General features: G+C 39.4%; 2 protein-coding genes across 2 annotated transcripts in view; one reads left to right on the top strand and one right to left on the bottom strand.

The window, feature by feature from the left end:
* Window positions 1-7,408, top strand: part of Ndc80 — a 119,459-nt gene extending 112,051 nt beyond the window's left edge. Inside the window, exon 12 of the mRNA XM_067156224.2 lies at window positions 6,914-7,408. Within this exon, the coding sequence (XP_067012325.2) occupies window positions 6,914-7,339 (426 nt within the window). The 3' untranslated portion in view covers window positions 7,340-7,408. The remainder of the gene's footprint in view (window positions 1-6,913) is intronic.
* A 4,100-nt stretch (window positions 7,409-11,508) lies between these two features.
* The window catches only part of Cralbp (Cellular retinaldehyde binding protein), a 110,961-nt gene continuing 96,949 nt past the window's right edge, over window positions 11,509-25,520 (bottom strand). Inside the window, exons 5-8 of the mRNA XM_067156081.2 lie at window positions 25,315-25,508; window positions 23,991-24,107; window positions 15,977-16,070; window positions 11,509-11,955 (exon numbers count right to left, since the gene is read on the bottom strand). Coding sequence (XP_067012182.2) covers window positions 11,786-11,955; window positions 15,977-16,070; window positions 23,991-24,107; window positions 25,315-25,508 — 575 coding nt within the window. The 3' untranslated portion in view covers window positions 11,509-11,785. The remainder of the gene's footprint in view (window positions 11,956-15,976; window positions 16,071-23,990; window positions 24,108-25,314; window positions 25,509-25,520) is intronic.

The raw sequence follows: 25,520 nt of genomic DNA, 5'->3' as shown, positions 1-25,520 counted from the left end.
TATCGATATGACCACTAATAATATAAATATTTGAGAATTGAATTTTAGGCCTTCCCCTGAACTACCATTTAACTCAGCGTGAATAAAATAATTTATAGCTTAGATTGTAGCGGCTCACCCCCCTACTCTACATACCGAATTTTATTAAATTCTCTTCAGCCGTTTTCTCGTGATGCGTGTACATACATACAGACAGACATACAGAAATTACGGAAAAGTAAAAACTGCATTTTCTTGTTACTGTGGACATGATCGATACAGAAATACCATTCTTTTCAAATTCTGAGCAATGTACAGACAAAACTCTTATTTTATATATATAGATGACAGATAAACATGGGCACATTTGTAAGTGCACACCTTACTTTCTAGATTTACTGCCCCTAAACAGTTCATCATATCGACAAAAGGTTTAAGCCGTCAGACGCCACTTTTATCGTTCTACATGTTTGGTCCTCAAACATTTTCTCGTATCTCCCATATTTATGGATTCAATTGAGTTAGAAAATTTGAATGGGGTGAAATTTGGTTACATGTTTAACAATTTATATTATTTTTCGCATAAATTTGGCTCGCATATGGCCAGCATTGGTCGTGTCAGTGTGCATACCAAGTTCGATGACTCTCTTTCCTATAAGTGTGTCAAACTATGAAATATACATGTAAAAATCACAAAATGTACTACAATCGAGAAATACAGCCACATCTAACGTATAAGGGAGAGAAATGCGACAAAAAATCGGGAGTAAAAAGGGAAATTTTTTTAATTCTTTGAATTTTTCCGTTGCTTACAGGCTAAAAGCTATAACTTCGCTAAATTTCAATTTTCCAGCTCGTCTGGCAGATTGTGCCGCCAGCTTGAGTTTGGGGGGGGGGGGGGAGGGGATAAAAATTAGGAATTTCCTGAAAGTTTTTTTAAGCCCACTAAACCTATAGGTTATCGCTTTGGGTAAATATATATGAGTGCGTTCTTATGCTGAGCCCAAAATTTGAAGCCTCCCCCACCCCCTAGCGTGCCCTCTGAGGGAATTTTGAGAATTTTTGATTTTTCTAGTAAGTTATAAGTTTCCGAGATGCCTTTAACAGCCTCATTAATTCACGTCTATTTTCATTTTTGTACCTTTATATATATACTGGCTGATGTACCCGTGCTTCGCTACGGGATTCTCAGAAAGACTGACTTTGTGGTTTTCCTAACCTGAAATCAACATAGGTCATTACAAAAACGTAAGTATGAATGTAGCGATTAAAAGCAATGCTATCATATAAAATACTCGATCAAATGGAAAGCCACACGTTTTATCACGTTTAACGAACAGTGCTGCGGTTAGATTGCGGTGCCAATCATATAGTCGAAAGTTCCAGAGCTGGGATGACCAGGCCGCACACTGCCATGAACACTCACCTGCCATTATTCCGCTAAATATGCACACTGTTCATTCCAATCAGTGCCTCAGAGTAGGGATTGAATAGCCCGAATGCTATGATGATCCAGTGTGTTACGTACCAGTAGTATCAGAAAATTTATAAACCAGGGGAATGGCATGCTAAAGAAGAAAGTTATCTAACTCCCCAGCTACTTCCCATCAATATTCAGACAGGCTGTTACACTCTGTCCGACTGGGCGAGTTGACCGTGTGGTTAGCGGTGCGCAGCTGTGAGCTTGCATCCGAGAGATAGTGGATTCGAACCCCATTGTCGGCAGCGCTGAAGATGGTATTCCGTGGTTTCCCACTTTCACACCAGTCAAATGCTGGGCCTGTACCTTAATTAAGGCCTAAGGCACTCCTAGCCCTTTCCTATCATATCGTAGCCATAACACCTATCTACGTCGGTGCAACGTAAATCAAATAAAAAATACTCTGTACGCAGCAGTAATCCTGTCTACCAGAGATGAGGGGCAACAGAAGACACAGAGCACATCACGACAAACAATGGTCAATGTAATATTATTGTTGATCAATGTTATGAGCTTTCTATATTGTAGGTCTTCACATTTAGTTTTCTTTCGACTCTGTGATTTGTAAAATATTGTATACCATAAACTGTAGTTTCTTATTCTCCGACTTTACATACCGATTTTCATTAAATACTGTTTACCCATTTTCTCGTTACTTGGCGCTGATATGGACTTAGTAACAAAAATCCAAATTCATGAATATCTTTGTGATCATAGCCAGTACGGTAACAATGTATAAGACATGAATAATAGGAAATTTAATACTATATAACCTTAGTTATGTAGCATTCATCAATTACACCTCTAATAAGAAATATTTGAGAATTACATTTTAGGCCTTCCCCTAAACTACCATTTCACTCAGCGTGAGGAAAATGATTTATAGCCTAGATTTTAGAGGCCCATCCCCCGACTTCACATACCGATTTTCATTAAATTCTCTTCAACCGTTTTCTCGTGATGCATGTACAGACAGACAGACATTACGGAAAAGTAAAAAGTGCATTTTCTTGTTACTATGGACATGACCGATACAGAAATACCATTATTTTCAAATTCTGAGTAAAGTACAGACAAAACTCTTATTTTATATGTGTATATATATTGCAACCTGCGACAACGGTGTTTTCCTATTCAACTTGCCCCAAGTATGGGCGATAAATTTAATGCAACCTTTGGTGGTATCGCAGCCCTAATTCTTACCAAGTTCCACATTGGACTGATAAAAGTATAGGTATAACCATCGCGCTGTACTTCCATTCAACTCATCTCATGTTGTGGTACTAAATTAATATGATGTTGCCCGCGCAATATTCCCACTTAATTGGTACTAATTAACTATCCGAAATTGGGGGTGGATATACAGATCAAGCGCGGTGGTTGCATGTCAATATTAAGTCAATATCTCAGGGTAAAAACATCTATACATATTCAAAAATACTATTTACTTCCGCAAGTTCCGTTGAAGAGGGTGTATATTTCAATAAGTCACTCATTTTTCTCCAAAATCCTACCGTAGAATCGATATGAGCCTGAATATCATGATTTCCAAAATACCAGTCTAAATATATCCTTACAACTAATCTTCCTATCTCTACCTTTGAAAATAAATGCTTGAATAATCTTAAAACTAATTTATTAGCATGCCAATACTATAACTAACAAAATAATGACCATCTCTGGTAATAGAGGAAAATAAATTCGAATATCACATATTATCTTTCTTGACAGCTCAAATTAAAGAATTAACATAATTAAAATTGGGCAGGTATCTTTAATTCATTTGGGCAATTATTATTTTGCTGCGTGACCACATTTCATCATTTTACTTCATCATAGGGACAATTAGGATTTACTCTTTATTAAAGGAGGGAGTGGTCTTTCTTTCCTTTATGTCTATTTGCAGTATTCTTTGGGATTGGTTTGGGAATTGCGTCTTTGACTTGTTTATGGCATGAGATAAGTAACTCTTTCCAATTATGGCTTCAAAATGCCATCTTAAGTATCTAAAAGAAATTAATCCTAACCATTAATATTAATTCCAACATCCTTATATATTAAAAATATGTGCCAAAATAAAATCAAATATCTTCATTTACGAGTGCCATCTCCATGTTCTTCAACCATCATAACCTGCCAGAATCGTACAGATCAATTAAATATTATGTGTATTTTCAATTAAAATGACTCTTTCTACTGCCTACCAATTTTACCATTTTCAGGTTAACGCGTGCTCCAATACTGTATATTCACTATGTGAGACAAATATATTACTAGGCGACTGTATCTCTTTCCCATATACACTTCAAATACATGTAAATTACGCCTAACCTATCTCCATATTTCATTTAAGTTCGACCAATTGACCATCTAACCTCTTTACTACACTTAATATTCACGTATCTAGGCCTTAATTCCACTGCTTGCCTCATTTTCAATCACAACACAACTGTGGCTAAGCATAAATTCGCACCTATTTCCTTCAATCATTTACTTTCACAGTACCTATTCAACATCTCAAATCTGCAACAACATATCATTCATGCTTCTAATTACTGCGATTCCTCTGCATTCAATCAATATCTCTACTCAACTTCTTCATAATGACTACTACGTCGCAGTAAAACACTTCTTTTACCTTAATATCTTTTCATAACATCGCAAGCTGCTACTATTTATTCCAACTCATCATAAATATGGACGATATTGGCCTAGTTATTCAAACTGGTCATTGGGTAGCCTAGGTTTATTATTATTACACTGCACTTTCATATCTTAGCCTTGCCTAGCTTAATATACGGCGTACTCTTAAACATATTGGTTCAAAAATATCCTTATTTACTTCCCGATACTGCTCACATTAACCTCAGATCAAACTTATGAGCACGGCAGAATATTACTACACATAAATAATACGTATCAGTGGTTATTTTCTCCGGCATATGCCTTAGAATTCACATATTGGCACAAACAGGTCATATCTTTGGCACTTCAGCATTCCTACAATTATACTACACTAAATGAAATACTTTATAGTTAAATTTCTTAAAATGTTACTTATCTCAAGCCATTTTAGGTCTGACATTGCTTTCTTCTTCCTCCTCACGGTATCTCGGAACGTCTAGCCTTGCACTGGATTACGTCATGCTGGATCTCTAGGTCGCCAGGCTTGAGCTTACAATGATCTGGTCAGCCTTCCTCCATCGCTTTACGCTCGCTCCATTTCGTATCCAATTTCCATGCAACGAAAAGATATTATTAATTTAACAGAATACATCTTAAATCTCCGTATATATAGCTCTTCCAAGGACTTTGTCTAATTGTATTTATATTTCTTATCTTCTCTAGATAAAGCTCAGAATTAATTATATTCTTATAAATTGGTTCTTTCTTGGTAAAATCTGTTGCCTGAATAAGTTTTTTTTGAATCTTATAGATGGGTTATACGGATTATTTGAAGAAATCTGGCCGTTTACTAAGTCAGTTCAGGCCTTATTTACGATTGCCGTATTCCGACACCTCTTCTTCGGCACAGTATTTGAAATGTATTATACGTGCTTCCCTGCCGTTTTTACGTATAATAATAATAATAATAAATTAAAAAGACAGTAACTCTTATTTACTTATTGTTCCTTTTAAAATGCCCAGTGTTTTAAAAGCTAATATGTGGTAACTATTATGGATTGCCAGTAATTAATATGGATTTCAACTCACTATTAATGAGAAACTATTACTGAAAAGTGAAATTATGTCTGAGAACATGTCATTGATGTTTGTTTCTCTGCTCACTAGTTGACCAACATACGTATTCGAATATCACTTCCATTTGTTACACAAACTGGTGGTATCTTATTCCTGAGCTTGTGAACACTAACCCTTACGTTTCTGTTATGACTGTGCCTAGAAACTGGCGCACTCACTCATGCCAATTCCAAGAATTAAGGTTCCTGTTGAACACAAGCATTAGTTTGAAGAGTGATTGACTGATGGCTTGGGCCGTCGCTTTTGTGTACCGTGCCCCATTAAATTTAATCCAGGGGAAAATGAGGATATCCCAGGGAAAACAGATTTAGGTTACTAGTGGATATCCTGGTAATACTGCCGGAAAGGTTGGAGCTTTTACTCTCTGGAAATATCAATAACAGTCTATATCGGTGACTTTTCATAAGAGCTTTCTTTTGACCCATTGAAAGTTTTGCACGTGGTAGCCCTACAGTGCAGTTTCATGTCACTTGATCTCGCTTGTTTTTAACTTTGTTCATTTACCTCTGACAGTGTAAAGATGGATAAGTATGTAAAAAATGTTGTAACATTAAGTGATTCGTCAGAGAGTGATTTATCGACTGAAGTCTCAAAAAGTACTATCAGTTCAATTTTATTTGTGTAGATATTTTTTTCCCTTAGGCAGGAGCTGCTGTCAATGCATTCCTATCTGCAGCCATCCTCTTAGTTCTTCTTAATTTCCAGCTGTTTTGACTGTCCACCTTCTCCTTCCTCTTCTTCTCCTTCCATTTATCGATTCTTCTTTTGCTTCCTTCAGCAAACACTCTCTACGTAGCCAGTGCCCAAACCAGTTCCTTGTATGGATTGTTCATAATAATTTCCTCTTTTCTCCAACTCTCTCCAATACCTGGTCGTTCCGTACCCTTTCCACCCACGATATCCTTTCCTCCTTCTCCATAACTACATCTCAGATGCTTCTGGTCTTTTTTCATCTACCTTCCTCAGCATCCAAGTCTCTGTTCCATATAGCGACACACTCCAGACAAAGCATTTTGCCAGCCTCTTCCTTAACCTTAAGTCCTAACGTCTACATAGGAGTCTCTTCTTTCTGTCGAAGGCTTCTTTAGTGATGATGGTTTTCCATGTTTTCCCATTTTCACACCTGACAAATGCTGGGGCTGTACCTTAAGGTCACGGCTGCTTCCTTCCACTCCTAGCTTTTTCCTATCCCATAGACGCCATAAGACCTATCTGTGTCGGTGCGACTTGAAGCAATTGTAAAAATAAAATAAAAAGCTTCTTTACTGATGTCAGTGTGAGTTCTTACCTCCCCACTGTTTCTCATATCATCCGTTATGCTTCCTAGATATTTGAAAGCTGACACTTGTTCAATATCCTTCTAGATTATCTTGACGTTTGCCGTGTTCCCTCGTGCACTTATCGCCATACTCTTGTCTGTTGAGTTTCTATTTCTTCAGTATGTGTTTTCTGAGTCTATTATTTAGCATAGTTTTCTTTTGTTTTATGATAGAATATTTACATATATTATTTTATTATCTTGTTATTCACATAGTTAAGTGTAAGAGAGGGCAGTAAGCCCTAACTTCGCCACTATTAAATAAGTAAATAAATAAAATTAATTTCCATATGTGTGTGAAGCCATGGGTAAAATTTAGTATAGAATAAATATAACTGTCTTATTGGTTTATTCATTCCTTTGTGTGTGTGCAGCTGGACGAGGAATTGGCTCTTCTATCGTCACAGTTGGAAACAGCTGAGGAGACATACAAGTTGCTGAGGACTGCTCAAAAGGAGAAGGAGGAAGCTACTCGTATGAGAGAGAAAAGGCTGGAGAAAAGAATTTCTGAACTGGCCGAAGAGCAGGAGCAATTAGCTTTGAAAGAGGCTAAACAAGCTGCTGAGGAGAAAGAACTTACTGAAAAGATTAAAAAGTTGGAGCAGCAACTTCATTTTATCCGTACGAAAGGTAAAGCTTTCATAGAGAAGAAGAGGCAGTTCTATCGTAATTTACTGCTCCGTCGTGAACAGAAAGAGAATGAAATGATGAGTTTGATAGAGAAAGACTTAGAAGAACATAGAGAAGCAAAGAGGCGGGCAAGTATAGAAGCAAAAAGGCGGGCAAGGAGTCCAGAGTAAACAATGCAGATCCTGTCCATCTCTAGGCTTTATGAAGGATCTCCTAGATGCTATACCACACACACACACACACACACACACACACTGAATGTTACAAACGAGTGAGCAACAACATTTCGAAATGAGTTATAAAGTTCTGTATATTATTTTTAATTTATAATAGCTTGTAAGTTACGGAAATGCTTCGGAAACATTGTAATAAAATCTCGTTTAAATATAACTAAAAGCTCTTCACTCTGTTGAACAAACAGGTTAAATATAAATATTATATTACAACATACCTGTAACAAGGGATAAAAATTCACACTTACAGTGTTCTCGCCAAAAATTTTCGTCGGCCAGGTGACAGGAATGATTAGCCGGACAGGGAATACTACATAAAACATTTCAATATGAAAGATTTTCAATTCATTCCCCTCAGGGCATTAGCGATAATATCAGACAGGTAAACATTAACTGCAAAATTGAGCTATTTTAGAATTATCACGAACAAGACATAACAGTATTTTGAAATTGTAGTGTTCTACTGCTCCTTCCAAATTGTGGAACACTGGGCTTAGGCCTACCACTCGTTTGCTGTTGACACGTGGACTGCCTTACGGGTTTGTGCCGTCATGCGGAATAGAGGGCTTGCATGCGATTCGGCGCTAATCCAGACCCTGCTCGCGCACGACACTACGTCGTGGTCAAGCTAAACATTTGATCTCCGGTATAATTGATGCAGTTATGCTGACAATAATTATGTATCATTTAAATTAAGTTTTACAGTATTTACATGTTAATTTGGAGCACCCAATGACTCAAATATGTATTACCATTATGTAACTAGCACATATCTAGGTTATATTAACCAGGCAGTTTGTAAAAATGGCCCATTAACATGTTCAAGACGATGTCACCCCTTGTGGGGTGACAAGACGCTCACACGAAATATCGTATGTCACCCCTCCACGGTAGTGTGTCCAGGGCTCTCAAATTTAGGCTGTTGCGCAGAACTAGCGCTACCATTCACTGTTGTATTGCCTTGCTTGTTCACGTAAGGTGTTCATAGAGTACAGCGTGGTGCCCATTCCTTTCTCAGCACGCTGTGCACTGTGGAACAGACAGTGGAATTTGACATTTGTCACCTCATACACATACACAACCATCAGAATTCGGTTATTAATGGCAAGGAAAATAATGTAGATTGGAGTCTATTATTACTTTATTTTTACATACTGGTTGAGATTTAGCACTCAGAGGAAATTATAAACCGAGGCTACGTGTGAATAAAAAGTTTTTCAGCCAACCTGAGAATGTTCCCCAGTAATTGTCACTGGCTGATGATATGGTTGAATCATAGCACGATGCAGCACCAGAATCTTTTCTAGTATCCTCACTACACAAACTACTGTCCAATTCCGACTTGGAAAAGGTGGCATCACATTGCAAATCCGAAATGTCAACATCACTTGATTCAGCACTTGAACCCTTTTCAAGTTGTTGTTCTTCTATCTCTCTATCGGTAATCATGGCTTACTCGACACAGAAACACATAACATGAATTAAATTCTCGTCGCAAAAAATTACAAGGAACTCTTCGAAAAGCGTGTAAACCAACAGCTCACACAGTGTACACCAACACCTCACAACACAGAGCAGTGTCCCTCAACAAAGGTAAAAAGGCAATCACCCCTCTAGGGGTGACACATGCTTTCTCTGTTGCATTGTCAACCTAATAACCATGTCACCCCAACAGGGGGACACAAAAATAGTAACTGTGAACATAAATTATGTCTTTGATTATCATCTTCGAATGAAATTATGCACATCCGTAGCCCACAACGACCTGAAATATGTATATCGCATTTCCGCAGTTTACCGCGAAAAAAGCAAATGTACACGTCGACGTTAACATGTTAAAAAGGTCCTAGGGAGAACACTGCACTATTAAACAAAGAATGACAGGTTTAATTCTTAAGAGAACATCATCTGATTCTATCAAGTCGCACTGAAATATTTACAAATAAATGTTATGTTTATCTCGATTTAGCATTTTGGAATTTAAATTCTAGACCTTATCTTAATGCCCTGCTTTGTCTCCACTGCAGCAATTTCTAAATATTTGAGAGTGACTCGATAGAATCTGATGTTCTTTTAAGAACGAAACGTGTCATTCTCTGTTTAATAGTGGGTATTTTTATCCCTTTATGACCGAGCTCGATAGCTGCAGTCGCTTAAGTGCGGCCAGTATCCAGTATTCGGGAGATAGTAGGTTCGAACCCCACTGTCGGCAGCCCTGAAAATGGTTTTCCGTGGTTTCCCATTTTCACACCAGGCAAATGCTGGGGCTGTACCTTAATTAAGGCCACGGCTGCTTCCTTCCCACTCCTAGCCCTTTCCTGTCCCATCGTCGCCGTAAGACCTATCTGTGTCGGTGCGACGTAAAACAACTAGCAAAAAAAAAATCCCTTTATGTTGTAGTTGAATACCTTGCTTATCGTGTAACAAATTTTCGCTATTACCGCTTAGTATAATCACATTTTTCTTAGACCTGAAAATGTTACTGTATTTGTCATCCCTTCTGAATGAAACGTGATTTCCAACTTGGGTACGAGCCGTTGCCAAAGTTGCATGATTACGTGAAAAGGCCTTCCTGAACTCCAAACGATAAGTTGCACTTCCGGGGATGCAGTGACGCTTGCAGCTTGTCGCAGGATGAAACTATCCTTGCTGGCGGCCTGCAGGGGTCAACCCAATCTTTTTCCACGCGTATATATACCCTCATGTTCCCACTGCATCCAATGCCAATGCACAGTGTAGGCAGATTGGTTCAAGTGGTGAGTAATTCACAGAAACCTTCAACCTGCCTCTTAGTCCAATGATGTGACCTCTGTCAAACGCATCTAATTGGTCAAAGACTTGCTGAATGTGCCATTGGGGCATGCTAAGTGTTCACTCAACTTAGCTCCATGGCTCACACTGCTACCAAGGCCTTATTTGGTGTCTTGCCTCTATGAATGAGGGAATGATGCATCACTAAGTGACACTTTCACACAACCAATGGGGAACATGTCAGCCTATTGTTTTGAAGCCATTTATTGTCCTATGTTGCAACATTTTGTGTACCCAGTCTCTTTTTTGAGCATTCGCCCAATCATTAATTATAGACAGATCCCTTTATGTAAAGCGTCACAATTCACTCAAAGGTTTTTAAGAAGGAACTATCAGTTTTTGTCTAAAAATCTGTTAAAAACGCTGAAGAATTGATCGATAAGTTTAAAAAGTTTAATATTCAATCCAATCGTTCTCTTCATTCATTTAATATTGTAAACATGTAATACTGTGTACAAATTTCCAGGGTATACCCCATCATTCAAAACAATTTAAGTAAATACAGCAGCCTAAGTATATTCTAAATACTGTATAGGATTTCATGTCTATCGCAAGAAATAAATTTAATTGTAAATCCGTATTGTCGGCCTCAGTAAGAAATAAGGTCTAATCGATTGAGTGACTCCACCTTTACAATACAATATTCTCATTTTATTTTAAGAAAAGGGAGATGTTTCGTCTCTTCTCTTGTGAGACATCGTCAGCCTAAGCTATTATGGTAAAAACACATGATAATCTTAATGCTTAGAACAATGACATATATTAAAATATTGAGGAGTCAAGGTGACTCAATCTGTCGCTATTTACCAACTGACGAGCCCAAATTAGCACACTGGGGTGAAACACTGGCAATAGGAATGAGTTAGCCTGAAAATTTATAATGTCAAATAACGGACCCATTATATAGATATGAACCCTGTCGAGCATTTATGGGAGGTGGTGGTGAGTTCCATTCACACCCAAGATGCTGCACCTACAAATAACAGGAAGCTGTGGGTAGCCATCCAAACAGCATGGATCAGAATCTCCATAGGTATTTCTTCCACTTGTGGAATTGATGCCGTGATGAGTTGCTGCATTTGGCCAAGAAGAGGAGGGCCTGCATGATACTAGATCAATATCCCATTACTTTAGACGTTTCAGTGTATATTATTACTAGAATTCAGTTTGGTAATCAAGAGAGAGTATTGTGTTTCAGCTGGGAAAGGGGTTAAACTGTCACTCTTTTGATCCATCTTCAAGAGTTGATAACAGTCTATAATGAAGAGGAATGTAAGTACAAAGATACACCAAAATCGATACCGGTACAACTTTATTTGTGAAACTTACTATGTACATGGAGCCTTTGTGAATTTTAATCACATTACAATATTAATCATCTTTGTTCTTTTAACATTTAATATACTGCAACAAAACTTTCTGCTGAAATTAACCACACAAAGAAATCAAGTGTATTATCTCTGTTATTGAATTCAGCCTTACAATGTGTATGCTTCTGGAATGTTTCATTGCGTTTAATGATGATACATAAAATGAACTAAAACAATAAAATGAATCTTGTCTAGGGAATGATCAGTCAACTTCAAGCTTACGAAAGCTGCCTGTTAGACTAGTGATGTTAGATTTGTGGTCTTGTGGGTATTTCTTCTTACGGCTGATGATGCCATCAGTACTGAGTAGTTGTATGTTGTCAAGGCCCAGCAACCTCTCTCGTTTGGCCGTCACTTCTCCTAGCCATAGCTCTGAAAGAAAAAATGCTAAATGTAAGCTTGTTGTGTAACGTAGAAATACCTGGTGGTTTTCGATTTTAACATTAAATGCACATTTCATGATTATTGAACACAAGGGATTAATTTAATTGTACTTTTACTCAAAATATTTTCAATACACTAATTTGGTTTTAAAAATGTTTAGTTGGTATCCATTGTCAACATCAGTTGCTGTGGCTCAGGGGGCAGCACACCAGCCTCTCGCTGCTGTGTTCTGTGGTTCAAATTCCAGTCACTCCATGTGAGACTTGTGCAGGACAAGGGGAGGTGATGGTGATTATTGTTTTTAAGAGGAAGTACAACTGGGCAATCATCCTCTAATTATAGTAACACTAATCAGAGAGGAAAGAAAAAGAAAAAAACTGAAGTGGTCAGACACTTCGAAAAATGAGGTATGACCACCAAAGAAAGACAAGGGCGTGAAAATGAAAAGCTCTCCAGACCTCGGAAACCTAATATCGTTGGGGTTGGAAAAAGCAAGAGGTGACAGTGGGAGGTCTGATAGGATAGTTGAATGTGTGGAGCCTGCCCCAAGTTAGTGGAAGCAATGCCAGGACTTGGCTAATCGCTCCGTGGTCACCAACTCACGCTCGAAGAGCCCCTGGGGCCCCTTTTAGTCACGTCTTACAACAGACAGGGACTATCGTGCGTGTTATTCTACTGCCCCCACCCACGGAGGATGGACGGGGGGGGGGGGGGGGTGCGGGGACAGGTTTTTCTCTGGGTACTCCAATTTACGCTGTCATCTTTAATTCCAGCAACACACACTAATATTTAATTTCATCTGTCAGCCATCAATCATTGCCCGAGAGGTGTGTGATAGGCTTCAACAGCCAGCACAATTCCTATCTTTGCCACTAGATGGGGGGCTTCATTCATTTCATTCCTGACACTGGAAACAGGCTGTGGATTTTCGTTTTCATCCATTGTCAGTCAATCAATTGAGCATTAATCTGCATTTGTGGCTGTCGTTCATGCAAATTCCCAATGAATTGTTTGCCTAATTTCAAAGAATTTGAACTTTTATCAAACATTTCCCCAGATAAACTATTCCCATACCTAATTCCTCTTCCAGTAAGTGAATATTTGCCCCAATCTATCCTCTTGAATTCCAACTTTACCTTCATATTATGATCTTTCTTGTATATGCCGTGCCCAGACTCCCGGACGTTGGCGATCAATATGAACAGTGTTTTTCTATCTTCATCAACACAGTAGAGTTGTTCGATGGTTCTTATTCCATTGTAGTCTTGAATGTTCTTTACTACCTTCAAAAGCTCCATTCAAGTTTATTCGTCTACTAATGTCATTCCACTGGGCGAGCAGGCGGTGTGGCTAGGGGCACGCAGCTATGAACTTTAATCCGGGAGATAGTGGGTTCGAGCCCACAGTCTAAGTTTCAGTACCATCTCAGTGCAGCAGCACTTCAAACAGCAACATTTCTGAGAATTGAAATAGCCAGTTAGTTGGAAATTTTCTTCATCTATCATTACAGTCTGGCCAGTGTGAATATCCAGAGCATTCAAAAGAACTTCACAACACCTTTTTCAACATAGTATGGCCTGTTTACTCAGTTCATGAACATTTGCCTTTTCTTATGGGCGAAAATTTGCATCCTCTTGTAACACATGGTACACTGTGCGATTAGACAATTTGAATGTAGAAGCATGGGTGTTTATCGGTCAGCATGGGCTTCTAAGGCCTGACGCAAAACATTCAGTGGATTAAGCAAGATCTGACAATTGGTTTCCTGTTCAGTGCATGGGCCATTCCTCGAAAGTTTTCAGCTCACAGCTTCATAGTATTCCACCTTGGAACACTATCATTGCGATGAACTTTGAAGTGCCTGCAAAATATTTGTTGACTTGGAATGACAGATTCATTGTTTCTGAAATAGGCTCAAGTCTGCATAACAAATGCTTTTATGCCTCAGTCGAATTAGCTATTGTCATTGAAATATTTTGAGCCTGGCAGCATAAATTTAGTGTGTGGTGCTTGTAGCAGTTATCAGCATTCCATAAACTTTTATATCAGACTAGCCCCTGTGGATGCTGGTGATAGAATGCATCCACGGTATCCCCTGCCTGTCATAAGAGACAACTAAAAGGGGCTCAGAGGCTCTTAAGTTGGGAGCGTGGTTTGGCAACTATGGGGCCCTTGGCTGAGTCCTGGTCCTGGCATTGCTTCCACTTGTGCCAGGCACCCCACTTTCAGCCATCCTATCTGACCTCCAGTGGTCAACTCTCCTTTTCCCACCCCGAAGGTATTAGAGAATTTGAGGCCTAGGGAGTCTTTCATTTTCATGCCCTTCATGGCCCTGGTCATGAAGCGAGATGGCCATGCGGTTAGCACCATACAGCTGTGAGTTTGCATTCAGGAGATAGCCGGTTCGAACCCTACTATTGGGAGCGCTGAAGATGGTATTCCGTGGTGTCCCATTTTCAAACCAGAAAAATGCTGCAGCTGTACCTTAAGGCCATGGGTACATCCTAGCCCTTTCCTCTCCTATCATCGCCATGAGACCTATCTGTGTCAGTGGAACGTAAAGCAAATTGGTGGGGGAGGGGATCTTGTCTGTGTTTGATCGATACATTCATTTTTCGAAGTGTTGGATCCCTTCCATTTTTTCCCTCTGAATAGTGTTATATAGAGGATGGTTGCCCAGCTGTACTTCCTCTTAAAACAATAACCACCACAACCTCTAAATTATGGCTAAATGCACTATGAGAGACTTCATCTCATCAAAAAATGCCAATGCACTATGAGAGACTTTCTTATTATCAAAAATTGGTGCATTGGCACTGCCAGTGGCTCTAAGTAGCCTATGCAGTGGCCTCCACGGTATGCATCTTGGTGGGTATGCTGTTTACCAACTGATGAGCCCAACTTAGCACACTGGGGCAAAACGCTGGCAACCAGGAATGAGTTAGCTGGAAAATTTATAATGTCCAATAACGGACCAACAATACTGGTATTATAAATTTACTCATTCGAGGAAAAATATTTCAGGTTCCCTGTGGGAATCTACATCTACATCATTCGAGCTTGCATCCGGGAGATAGTGGGTTCCAATCCCACTGTTGGCAGCCCTGAAGATGGTTTTCCGTGGTTTCCCATTTTCACACCAGGCAAATGCTGGGGCTGTACCTTAGTGAAGGTAACGGCCGCTTCCTTCCCATTCCTAGCCCTTTCCTATCCCATCGTCACTATAAGACTTAGCTGTGTCAGTGCGATGTAAAGCAAATACCAAACAAACAAAAAAAAAAAAAAGTATAATTTGACTACTATGCGAACACTGTAGAAAGAGATGAACTTGTACGAAGAATACAGGCAGCTTTCCAGGTCGTTCGCGACTCACCACACATCCTGAACAGAGTCCAAAGGTCACTACTCCACCATTGTGAACTGTGCATCAAAGTAGGAGGGGGGCATATTGAACATCTACTGTAATCAAACCTTTGTTCAGTATCCATTTACAATGTTGTGAGTGAAGGGGCGGCAGCGTCGCATCTTCGATCATGTTCAGTAAAGAACATTACTGCACCCAACAGACGAGAGGAGAAACGATCTGGTGCATACCTTGATTGACAAGTGTCTTAATTATGGTGTGCTCTTATGGCTGTTTAATAAGTGGACTGTGGATATTATCTCTGTCTCCATCATACACCTCACTTCCCCTCCGTCCCTGAAGCACAGCAGTGGCTTGTGCTCTGGCATAGCAGATACGGCGAGTTTATCAATTTGAATCGCGCTCCCGGAAGTAAGAATGTAAACTAATTTTTTCAGAAAGAAAAATGTTCTCGCCAACCCGAGTGCATCATTGTTGTTAACATAACACGAAGAGCATCCCTGATTTTTTTTTGTCAGTATAGTTCTGATGCACCCTGTATATTCTGTCCATGAGGCATCTCAGCATTTCAGGGAAATCTTGTAAAGAAATAAATTAAATTTGGAAAATTCTAAAAGATATGAGACTATGAGTTTTATATTTTACCTATCATTTCTGTCATTGGCATTGTTCCGCCATACTCCTTGGGTAGAACACATGTGTCGATCCTGTTGTGCAGCTGATCCAATGAATTGTGAAGCTGGAAAAAAAAAAAAAATAATAAATATGGAGCAGGATAATAATTCATCTGGATTGTAGTTATTTCATTTCATTATCAACTAAGTGAACTGGTAAGTCCCCAGTTACAACAGACTGAAAGAATCTAGCCTGTTACTATAAGAGGTATTTTGACTGGTACACATAATGAAATGAGGAGTTGGATGCAATAACAGCGTAAGTAGATTTACGTTATTTTGAGAAACAGAAGCTTGAAGTTTATAAATGTTCTGAGTTAAAAGTAATATTAGGAATCAACCTGAATTTCATTAAAAGACGTTTGAAACAGCCAGGAAATGTATTTCCCAAAGAATTTTATTGATCTGTTAGCATATAAGAAAGACAGAGTTATTTAAAATTTCCTTTTATACGCTGTTATTGCATGAAGAGCAGGAATATTATATTTTGCCATACACCAGTATTGATCAGGGAGATAGAAAAGCATGATCACCCACTATAGAGGAACAAAAGTGGCAGTTTATCACACCTCAGTTCTCAAAAATGTCTAAACTTACTCAAATTAACAACAAATTCATTAAAATAATTGTCAACTAAGAAAGGTAAAAAATAAGTTTATTCGTTACATAATATTCACCTTTTTTGTTCTTTATTGAGCAAAGGGCCGAGAGAGGTTTGTTACAGTGTTCTCCCCAACTATAGTATTAGGCTACGGTAATTCCCCACCTTCCCCAACAAATATTTGAAATGTTACAAAATTAGAAACATTGCTTTCTGAACAACTTTTATTCCTATTTTCATTTAAAAAGTGATTCTCTAAACTTAAAAAATGAAAAGAAACCAAAAACATATCACAAAGTATATAATTAGGATTTAGACATTGTATGTCTTACTTGTTTAAAATACTTAAAACCGGGCGAGTTGGCCGTGCGCGTAGAGGCGCGCGGCTGTGAGCTTGCATCCGGGAGATAGTAGGTTCGAATCCCACTATCGGCAGCCCTGAAAATGGTTTTCCGTGGTTTCCCATTTTCACACGAGGCAAATGCTGGGGCTGTACCTTAATTAAGGCCACGGCCGCTTCCTTCCAACTCCTTGTCCTTTCCTATCCCATCGTCGCCATAAGACCTATCTGTGTCGGTGCGACGTAAAGCCCCTAGCAAAAAAAAAAAAAAAAAAAAAATACTTAAATACCGCATCATTGACCAAAATCAGGATGATTCACCTTTCACATGCTGCATTAGCGGACTGTAGGAAATCATTACGCACACATGACTTTCACACACCACTCAAAATTTTCAGGTTTTAAGTATTTCATTAGTGAAAGAATATCAACCCTTTTGTCTGCAATAGCCACAAAACCTTCTCTTGCGCTCGCTGACATCTTCTCTAGCCAAAGAACTGGCAGCAACTGAACGTGCAGCTCGTGAAGCATGCTTCATGCAATAACAGCGTAGCGCATGGTACTGGTTTTAGTGAGCTCCTGACCTTTATCGGCACCCTAGCGAACTAAGACCTGGACTAGGTTGTAGTGAAGGGACCAAGAAATCCAAAAACGGTATTTATGCAATAACAGCGTAAGTAGACTTACGCTGTTATTGCATCTAGCTCCTCAAATGTAAATGAACAAGCAAGTGACAAATTAAGTCACTTATACAAAGGTAATCCCAAAAATAAAGACTCCTATTTTTTTTGTAAATACATAGACCTGTTTATTTCTACAATTGTTTACATTAGTTTACAGCTTGAACATTTAGCTATTTTTCTACATAATCACAATGTCGGTCGATGCATTTTTGAAGACGCTGTGACAGTTTTTGTATGCCCATATCATACCAGTTCGCCACCATGCTGTTCATCAAGTTGTGAGTGGCGCTTCGGGAAACCTCAGGAACCAAAATGCAGAGATAATCCAGGGTGATCCGCCGATCTTTACGCATGATTTGCTCAACCTTTACGACTGTCTTGATGGAAATTGACGGTCTCCCGCTCCTTTCTTCGTTTGTCGTGAATTTCAGTCCGACCGGCTGCAAACTCTTTACACAACTTATGAACATTTTTGACATCCATGCACGACTCGCCATACACTTCCATCAATTGGCTATGGATTTCAATCGGTCGAGTACCTTTTGTGTTCAAAAACCGAATAACTGCACGCACTTGGTGCTAACATTCAACGGGAGCTCCGTTCTCAACGGTTGCCAAGCCAAGACTGAGTGCCTCAGCGCAGCCAGCGCATTTTTATATGCGAGCACGTGAAACACTCTTCACAATATTGTGAGTAACAGCCACATGAACAGAGTTCTGTATTTATTTAAAAAAAAATAGGAGACTTTTTTGGAGGGATTAGCCTCGGAGAAAGACAGGGATATAAAGAGGATCACATGATGTGATAAACACGATGACAGGTCGTGACATATAGGGAGAGATACAAACAAGAAGCGAACATGTAACAGGACGAACATAATGGCAGGTCAGTGTCGGAAGAGGGAGCAACAGAAAGATCAGGACAATCTCCACATCTTAAACATAGATACGGTAGGCTTCTTTTTTATTTATTGCCTGTTGGCCCGAGTGGCTCAGACGGTAGAGGCACTAGCCTTCTGAACCCAACTTGGCAGTTTTGATCCTGGCTAAGTCTGGTCGTATTTGAAGATGCTGAAATACGTTGGCCTCATGCCAGTAGATTTACTGGCACGTTAAAGATCTCCTATGGGACAAAGTTCTGGCTCCTCAGCATCTCCAAAAACCATAAAAGTAGTTAGTGGGATGTAAAGCCAATAACATTATTATTATTATGGTTTAGAAGATTGAAGAGAGAGGCACGGTTAGTTTTGTTTACAAATGAATTCATTCATAAATTGATAATCCCAAGTTCCTTTCCCTCCTGAATTTCCATGTGCTGTGCCCAAATTCAAGATTCAATTTAACATTTTTATATAAAAGATTTAGAGTATTTGCATATCAAATTTTATCAGTTATACAGTATATAACTGTAACAGTGTGTGTCAGAAAAATAAAGTTCTTGATTTCAATACAAGCATGACAATATTTTAACAAGTTTGTAGGCAAGTCAATAAGTATCTGCAATTTTGCTCTAATTGTCTGTAGGTTGGCTCTATGGCATGCTCACCAGCTGCTAGATGGCACCATTGTCTACGTCTGTGGTAAGTTTCAATGTTGTCAGATCATTACAGCTTGCGATGTAAAGATGGCCACACCACTCTCTGTTTGCACCAAGGAAGAACAGCGTTCCGTAATCCATTTTTCGTGGTCTGAGGGTACCAGGAGCGGAAATTCACAGAAGACCTTCAGCACAATAACAAGAATTTTTTGTTTTGCCACAGCGAAGTGTTTACGAGTGGATTGAACCGTCAAAAGGGGTCGCACTAGTCTGAAGGATAAGGAAAGATCCAGGCGTCAATCTGCAGCCCTAACTGATGCCAATATTGAATAAGTGCGTGATATGATCCAGAATAACAGACGAGTGACTGTTCTATGAATTTCTGCTCCTGGTACACCCTCAGACAACAAGAAACTTATTACAGAATGGAAGATAGGAAACTTAAAACGGTCCACCTTTTCAATACAAAATTGTTATAGTTTATTACAACATATATTTACATTTGGAACTAGTTTCGACGCTGTTTGGCGTCATCTTCAGCCAAAATGTGGGAAATAGGCTAGCATGTAGACATTTATATTACACAAGGCGTTATATTAAACAATACACATCTTGCAAGGAGATAAAAACAGGGACAAATATAGAAACAAATGAATCGTTGAGAAAGCAAAAGTTATACATATTAAAAATAACCTTAACCACATATCTTGTAGTGCGAAAATATTCGCCTTGAATGATTCCTGAATACAAAACGCACGCACACACATTTCTGAAGAGCCAGCAGGCAGGAAAAAGTAAAGTGAAACCTTAAGAGTTCTTCTGAGAAGAGTTCATCATTTTTTTCTGTGTTCCGACTAACTAATGAAGTTTCCCTTGAGTTCCTGATAAATACACACAACAGGAAATTCTCCTTCACTCTCAACAATAGCTATAAAGACCAACGGTAAATTTCATTTTAAATATTGTGCAGAGACGTGAAGGCATGATCTTGAACATGATTTAACTTCTTCATTTAACCCAATTTTTTACACAAGGTGTTACATTCAACAATACACATCTTACGAGGAGATAAAAACATGGACGAATATAGAAACAAATGAATCGTTGAGAAAGCAAAAGTTATACATATTAAAAATGACCTTAACCACACATCTTGCAGTGCGAAAATATTTGCCTTGAATGATTCTTGAATATAAAACGCACGCGTACACACTTCTGAAGAGCCAGCAGGCAGGACAAAAATGAAATTCTTAGATTTAAACTTATTACAGATCGCTGGTCTTCCCTGGTGCAAAGAGAGTGTGGAGCGGCCCTCTTTAGGTCGCAACAGCGCAAGCTGTACTGATCTGCTAACGCTGAAACCTACCAAGACGTAGACAACTGTGCCTTCTAGCGGCTGGTGAGCACACAATGCCTTAAAGCCAACCTAAAGACAATTAGAGCAAAATTGCAGATACTTGTGACTTGCCCTCGTATTTATGGGTAGCACTGATACAACACCGTAGTCTCTTTCTTCTTCGGCTTTATTATTCCCACACAAAGTAGGGTCGCTGGTGCGGATCAACTTCCTTCAATTGTTGCTGTCTCCGTAGAGGTTTTCCTTGAGACTGCGATATACAGTCCTATCTTTTTGGTCTTCCCTTTCTCCCCTTACCATCTCCATTTCCCTCCTTTATACATAATCTTCTGTCCTCCTTTTAACATAGCCTAACCATCACATTCTTCCTTCCCTAACTTTTGTGCTTTATTCCTCCACACCTGATGTTCCTTTAACTCTCTCATTGGTTACTCTCTCTCCTCTTGTCAGTCCACACAAATATCTCGGCATCCTTATCTCTACAACACGTGTCACTGGGCGAGTTAGGGGTGCGCAGCTGTGAGCTTGCATCCGGGAGATAGTGGGTTCGAACCCCACTGTCAGCAGCCCTGAATGTGGTTTTCCATTTTCACACCAGACAAATGCTGGGGCTGTACCTTAAGGCCACGGCCGCTTCCATCTCACTCCTAGGCCTTCCCTATCCCATCGTCGCCATAAGACCTATGTGTCGGTGCGACGTAAAGCTAATTGAAAGAAAAAAAGAAAACCATGTGTCTTTTGCAGCAACCCTCTGGTGACAGGTGATGTTTGTGCTCCATATATAAGTGCTGGTCTCGCAACTACCTTGTCTAGGTATTTTCCCTCTCAAGTTGGTTGGAATCCTCGTGTCACACAACACGCTGAAAATCCTTCTCTAAGCGTTCCAACCAGACTGTATTCTGCTTGAGCTTTCACTTCCCAGATTGCCTTTGTCATTCATGGTAGAACCAATGTATGTGTATTTAACCAAAAAATTAGATTAATTTACATTTAATTACATTAAGTTAGGTAGTATCAAGTAATAATAAAGGAACTGGGTGTCAGGGAGGATTTCGACCAGGACAAAGCTGTCCTGATCAAATCATCGGTCTTAAGTGGATCATGAAACACCATAGAGTTCAGAACAAGAGATGCTATGACAGTATTCATTGTTAGTCATTACTGAAAGTCCTATAAGAATTTGGTTTACACCAAAAACTTATTGGAATCACTCTTAAGAATACTGTGTCTTGGAGAAAGTCGCGCAAGAATGGGTAAAGAAATGCCATTCAGACATCAAGATAGGCAGAAATATTAACCTTGATTGCTTAGCATTCGTAGACAATCTTTCATTACTAGCAAGTAGTGTGGAAGAAGCTACATTTCAAATTGAAGAACTTGAGAAAATTGCTTAGAAAATCAGACTGCAAATCTAGTTTAAAAGACTGAAATGATGCAGACTTTCAGAATTGAAACGCCAGCCATTCAACTCAACAGTGGCAAACAAATTAGGAGTGTGAGCATGTTCAAACATCTTGGGGAAATTATAACCTGGAACACAAAAGATAAAACATTGATCGACAGCAGAACATCTAAATTGAAAACAGCACAGCGAATCACCTGGCCCAACTTTTTTTTTTTTTTTAATCTCTCTCCATGAATGCTAAAATTCGACATTACAATGCAGTTGTAAAACTCGAAGTAACTTATGCTAGTGAAACACTCTTCAGGTTGAACACTAAACCGACAACCAATGAATTGCAGAAAGTAGATAGAAAAGTCATCAGGACAATCGTCAATAAGAAACACCAAGTTGATTACCAGTGGAGATTATCACTTAATGAAATTGTATATCATGAAAGTGAATCAATAATAGATACAATGCGGAAAAGGAGACTTGCCCCTTTTTTAAAAATGTATTCAGACTGCCAGAAACCTGACTAGTGAAACAGTTATTTAGTTACTTCTGGAAAAATAGAACAAAGAACACTTGGTTCACAGGGATCATGAATGATTTAGAAGAATGAAATTTATCAATGCTCCAAAGTGAAGGCAGAAAAGAGAAGTGGATTCTAAGGAATAAACACTTATGATTTAAACTCATAACATTTGAACGAAGGAAGTACACCATTACTGACAACCAAATGGCAGCCAGGTCCAACAGGATGAAGTTGTTGGTTGGAAAGACAGAATGGTTTGGAAATGAAACTGGAGTAAGACAGGGGAGTGCGCTGTTGCCTCTTTTGTTTGTAATGGTTGTGGACAAAATTGTAAATGAGACAAAGGAAGCATATAGGAAGATGAAGTTATTATTTGCAGACAATATTGTGGTCTGGGAAAAGAACAGCAAAGAAGTACAAGAACAACTTGATGCAGTGAACAAGAAAATTGAAAAGTATGGTATGAAAATAGTGCAGAGAAAAGCAAGACCATGGTGACGGCAAGAAGATTAAGACAAGGGAAATGGATTGTGAAAATTGGTGGTCAAAGCCTTGAAATTGTTGACAATTTCAAATACCTAGGGAGTGAATTAGTGCAGAATACAAGGCTGGACTTGAGGATTAGTAAGAGGCTGCAATAGAGCAATGCATTCTACCAGAGTGTAAGAAACTTTATCTGGAATGAGGAAGTGTAAAAAGATAATGTATTATGCACCCTATTGACATATGCGGCCGAGTACGACTCATTAGCTGAATGGTCGGCGTTGAAGCCTTCAGTTTAGGGGGTCCCGGGTTCAATTCCCGGCTGGGTTGGGGATTTTAATCGCCTCTGATTAATTCTTCTGGTCCGGCGACTGGGTGTTTGTGCTTGTCCCAACACTTTCATATTCAGACAACACACTACACTACCAACCACCACAGAAACACGCAATAGTGATTACTTCCCTACATATAGGGTTGGCATCAGGAAGGGCATCCGGCCGTAAGAAAAGGGCCAAATCCACATGTGCGACAGTTCCCAGGATGTGGGAAAAGCAGTAGAAAAAGATTGACATATGCGGCTGAGACTTGCACAATGACAAGTAGGGAGGAGAGTAGAATAATTCAAGGCAGTGAAATGAAATTCCTAAGAAGTATGATAGGAAAGACAGTGTGAGAAACAAAGATGTTAGAAAGGAAGTCAGAATAGAAAATCTAAATATGGGTTAAACTAAGATGGTTTGGATATTAAAGAGGATGGATGAGGAAAGAATACCAAGCCAGATGATGGAGGTGAAGTTGAGAGACTAGAACAAGGTAGATCAATTCAATAAAGAGAAGTGCTAGAAGAAGAAATGTTAACTGGCACAAAATGGTGGAAGGAAAGTGGAAGTTGGAGAAATGCCATAAATGCCTCAACCCGGCAGCAACTGGATATGGGGAAAGGATGACGACGAGGGCGTTCCTTGAAAAGATGAAGTGACCACTAAACATGGGGATGGAACAGTTGTAGAAGGGCCCGATCCTGGAAGATTATGATGATAAAGTTTATAAATACATTGTACTTACTACAAATCTGTTCTTCATCTTCTCGCTGATCCTCGAGCAGGCAAAGTCATAGACATATCGTAGCGGTGTGGGTACATTGAGGAAGTGGATCTCCTTGTGTCTCATGGGAACAGATTGCTGTAAGAGAACAGATGTGTATTTAAGAGGGCATGCACACCTTCTACCATTGAAAATTACACCATTTTATACAGTTTGTTCCTTCAGTCATTCAAATCCTATCACAATGAAATTCTGTGTGTATTATATTTGAAACTTGTTCTTCAATCTACAGAAAAATGTATTTTCTTATTTTTAAAACCTTTTGATGCTAGATTTTCAAAATTCTCATTATAAAATCTGAACTAAAGCATCATTTCTAAAATGTCCGGCTCCATGGCTAAATGGTTAGCGTGCTGGCCTTTGGCCACAGGGGTCCCGGGTTCGATTCCTGGCAGGGTCGGGAAATTTAACCATCATTGGTTAATTTCGCAGGCACGGGGGCTGGGTGTATGTGTCGTCTTCATCATCATTTCATCCTCATAACGACGCGCAGGTCGCCTACTGGCGTCAAATCAAAAGACCTGCACCTGGCAAGCCGAATATGTCCTCGTACACTCCCGGCACTAAAAGCCATTCGCCATTTCATTTCCAAATTTTTAACTCTACGCCGCTTACCAACTGTCGCAAAACCGTTACAACAAGAAGTATGCCATTTCAAGACTGTTGTGAGATCCCAGTTCTTACATGCTACAGAGGTCTTACTGATAAACAGGAAAGGCACCACAGATGACCTGGAAAAAGTCGAAAGACGTATCCTCCGGAAAATTCATGGGTCAGCAGTGCTTCCGGATGAAACCTACTGACTGAAAGCGGACGCTGAACTGTACAAACAGTTGGAAACGGCTAACACTAGCACGCAACGTAGGTGGCTGACATTTTACGGGCATCTTCTAAGAATGGACAACATTAGGCTTACAAAGAAGGTCTTCTCACTCATCAAAAGTTACAAGACTGGAAGCATGTGGCTAAATGAAGTAAAAATACACTTAGCCTCCATTGGGATTTCTGATACCGATGTCTCAGATTGCCCCAAATTTTGTAAAATGGTAAACTCGTGGTGTCCTCTACCAAAGGTTGTTAAATCTTGCAAACCTCTTCCACAAGAAAGAAAGGACAAAGTAATAGCAGGGCTTAAGCATCCAGAAATAACTAGTCAGCGCTCTCTAGTGGGCTTAAATCATTAATAATATTGTGATCATTCACAAATTTTATCTAATTATTTAGTCTTATCAGTACTCCTGACCAACACACTAACTTACCAATTAGTGATGCTGGAAACACTCACCTCTCCCCACTTGACAATGGTGCTGAACTCGTTGGGATCCCAGAGAGTGACTGTGGACAGAGGAAGTTGACGGAGGTCAGCCACGTGACACACTCCCATCACTTGATTCTTGTCTTCCTCGAGCAGCGTCTCATATGTTAACATGTGAGCCTGACACATGTGAGCTGCAGTGTGGACCTGAGGGTCCAGCATTCCTAGAAAAGAAG

This window comes from Anabrus simplex, chromosome 12 (assembly GCF_040414725.1).
Source record: "Anabrus simplex isolate iqAnaSimp1 chromosome 12, ASM4041472v1, whole genome shotgun sequence".
Classification (NCBI taxonomy): Eukaryota; Metazoa; Arthropoda; class Insecta; order Orthoptera; family Tettigoniidae; genus Anabrus; species Anabrus simplex.
The sequence above is the reverse complement of the archived record's forward strand: the minus strand, read 5'-3'. Positions and strand labels throughout refer to the sequence as shown.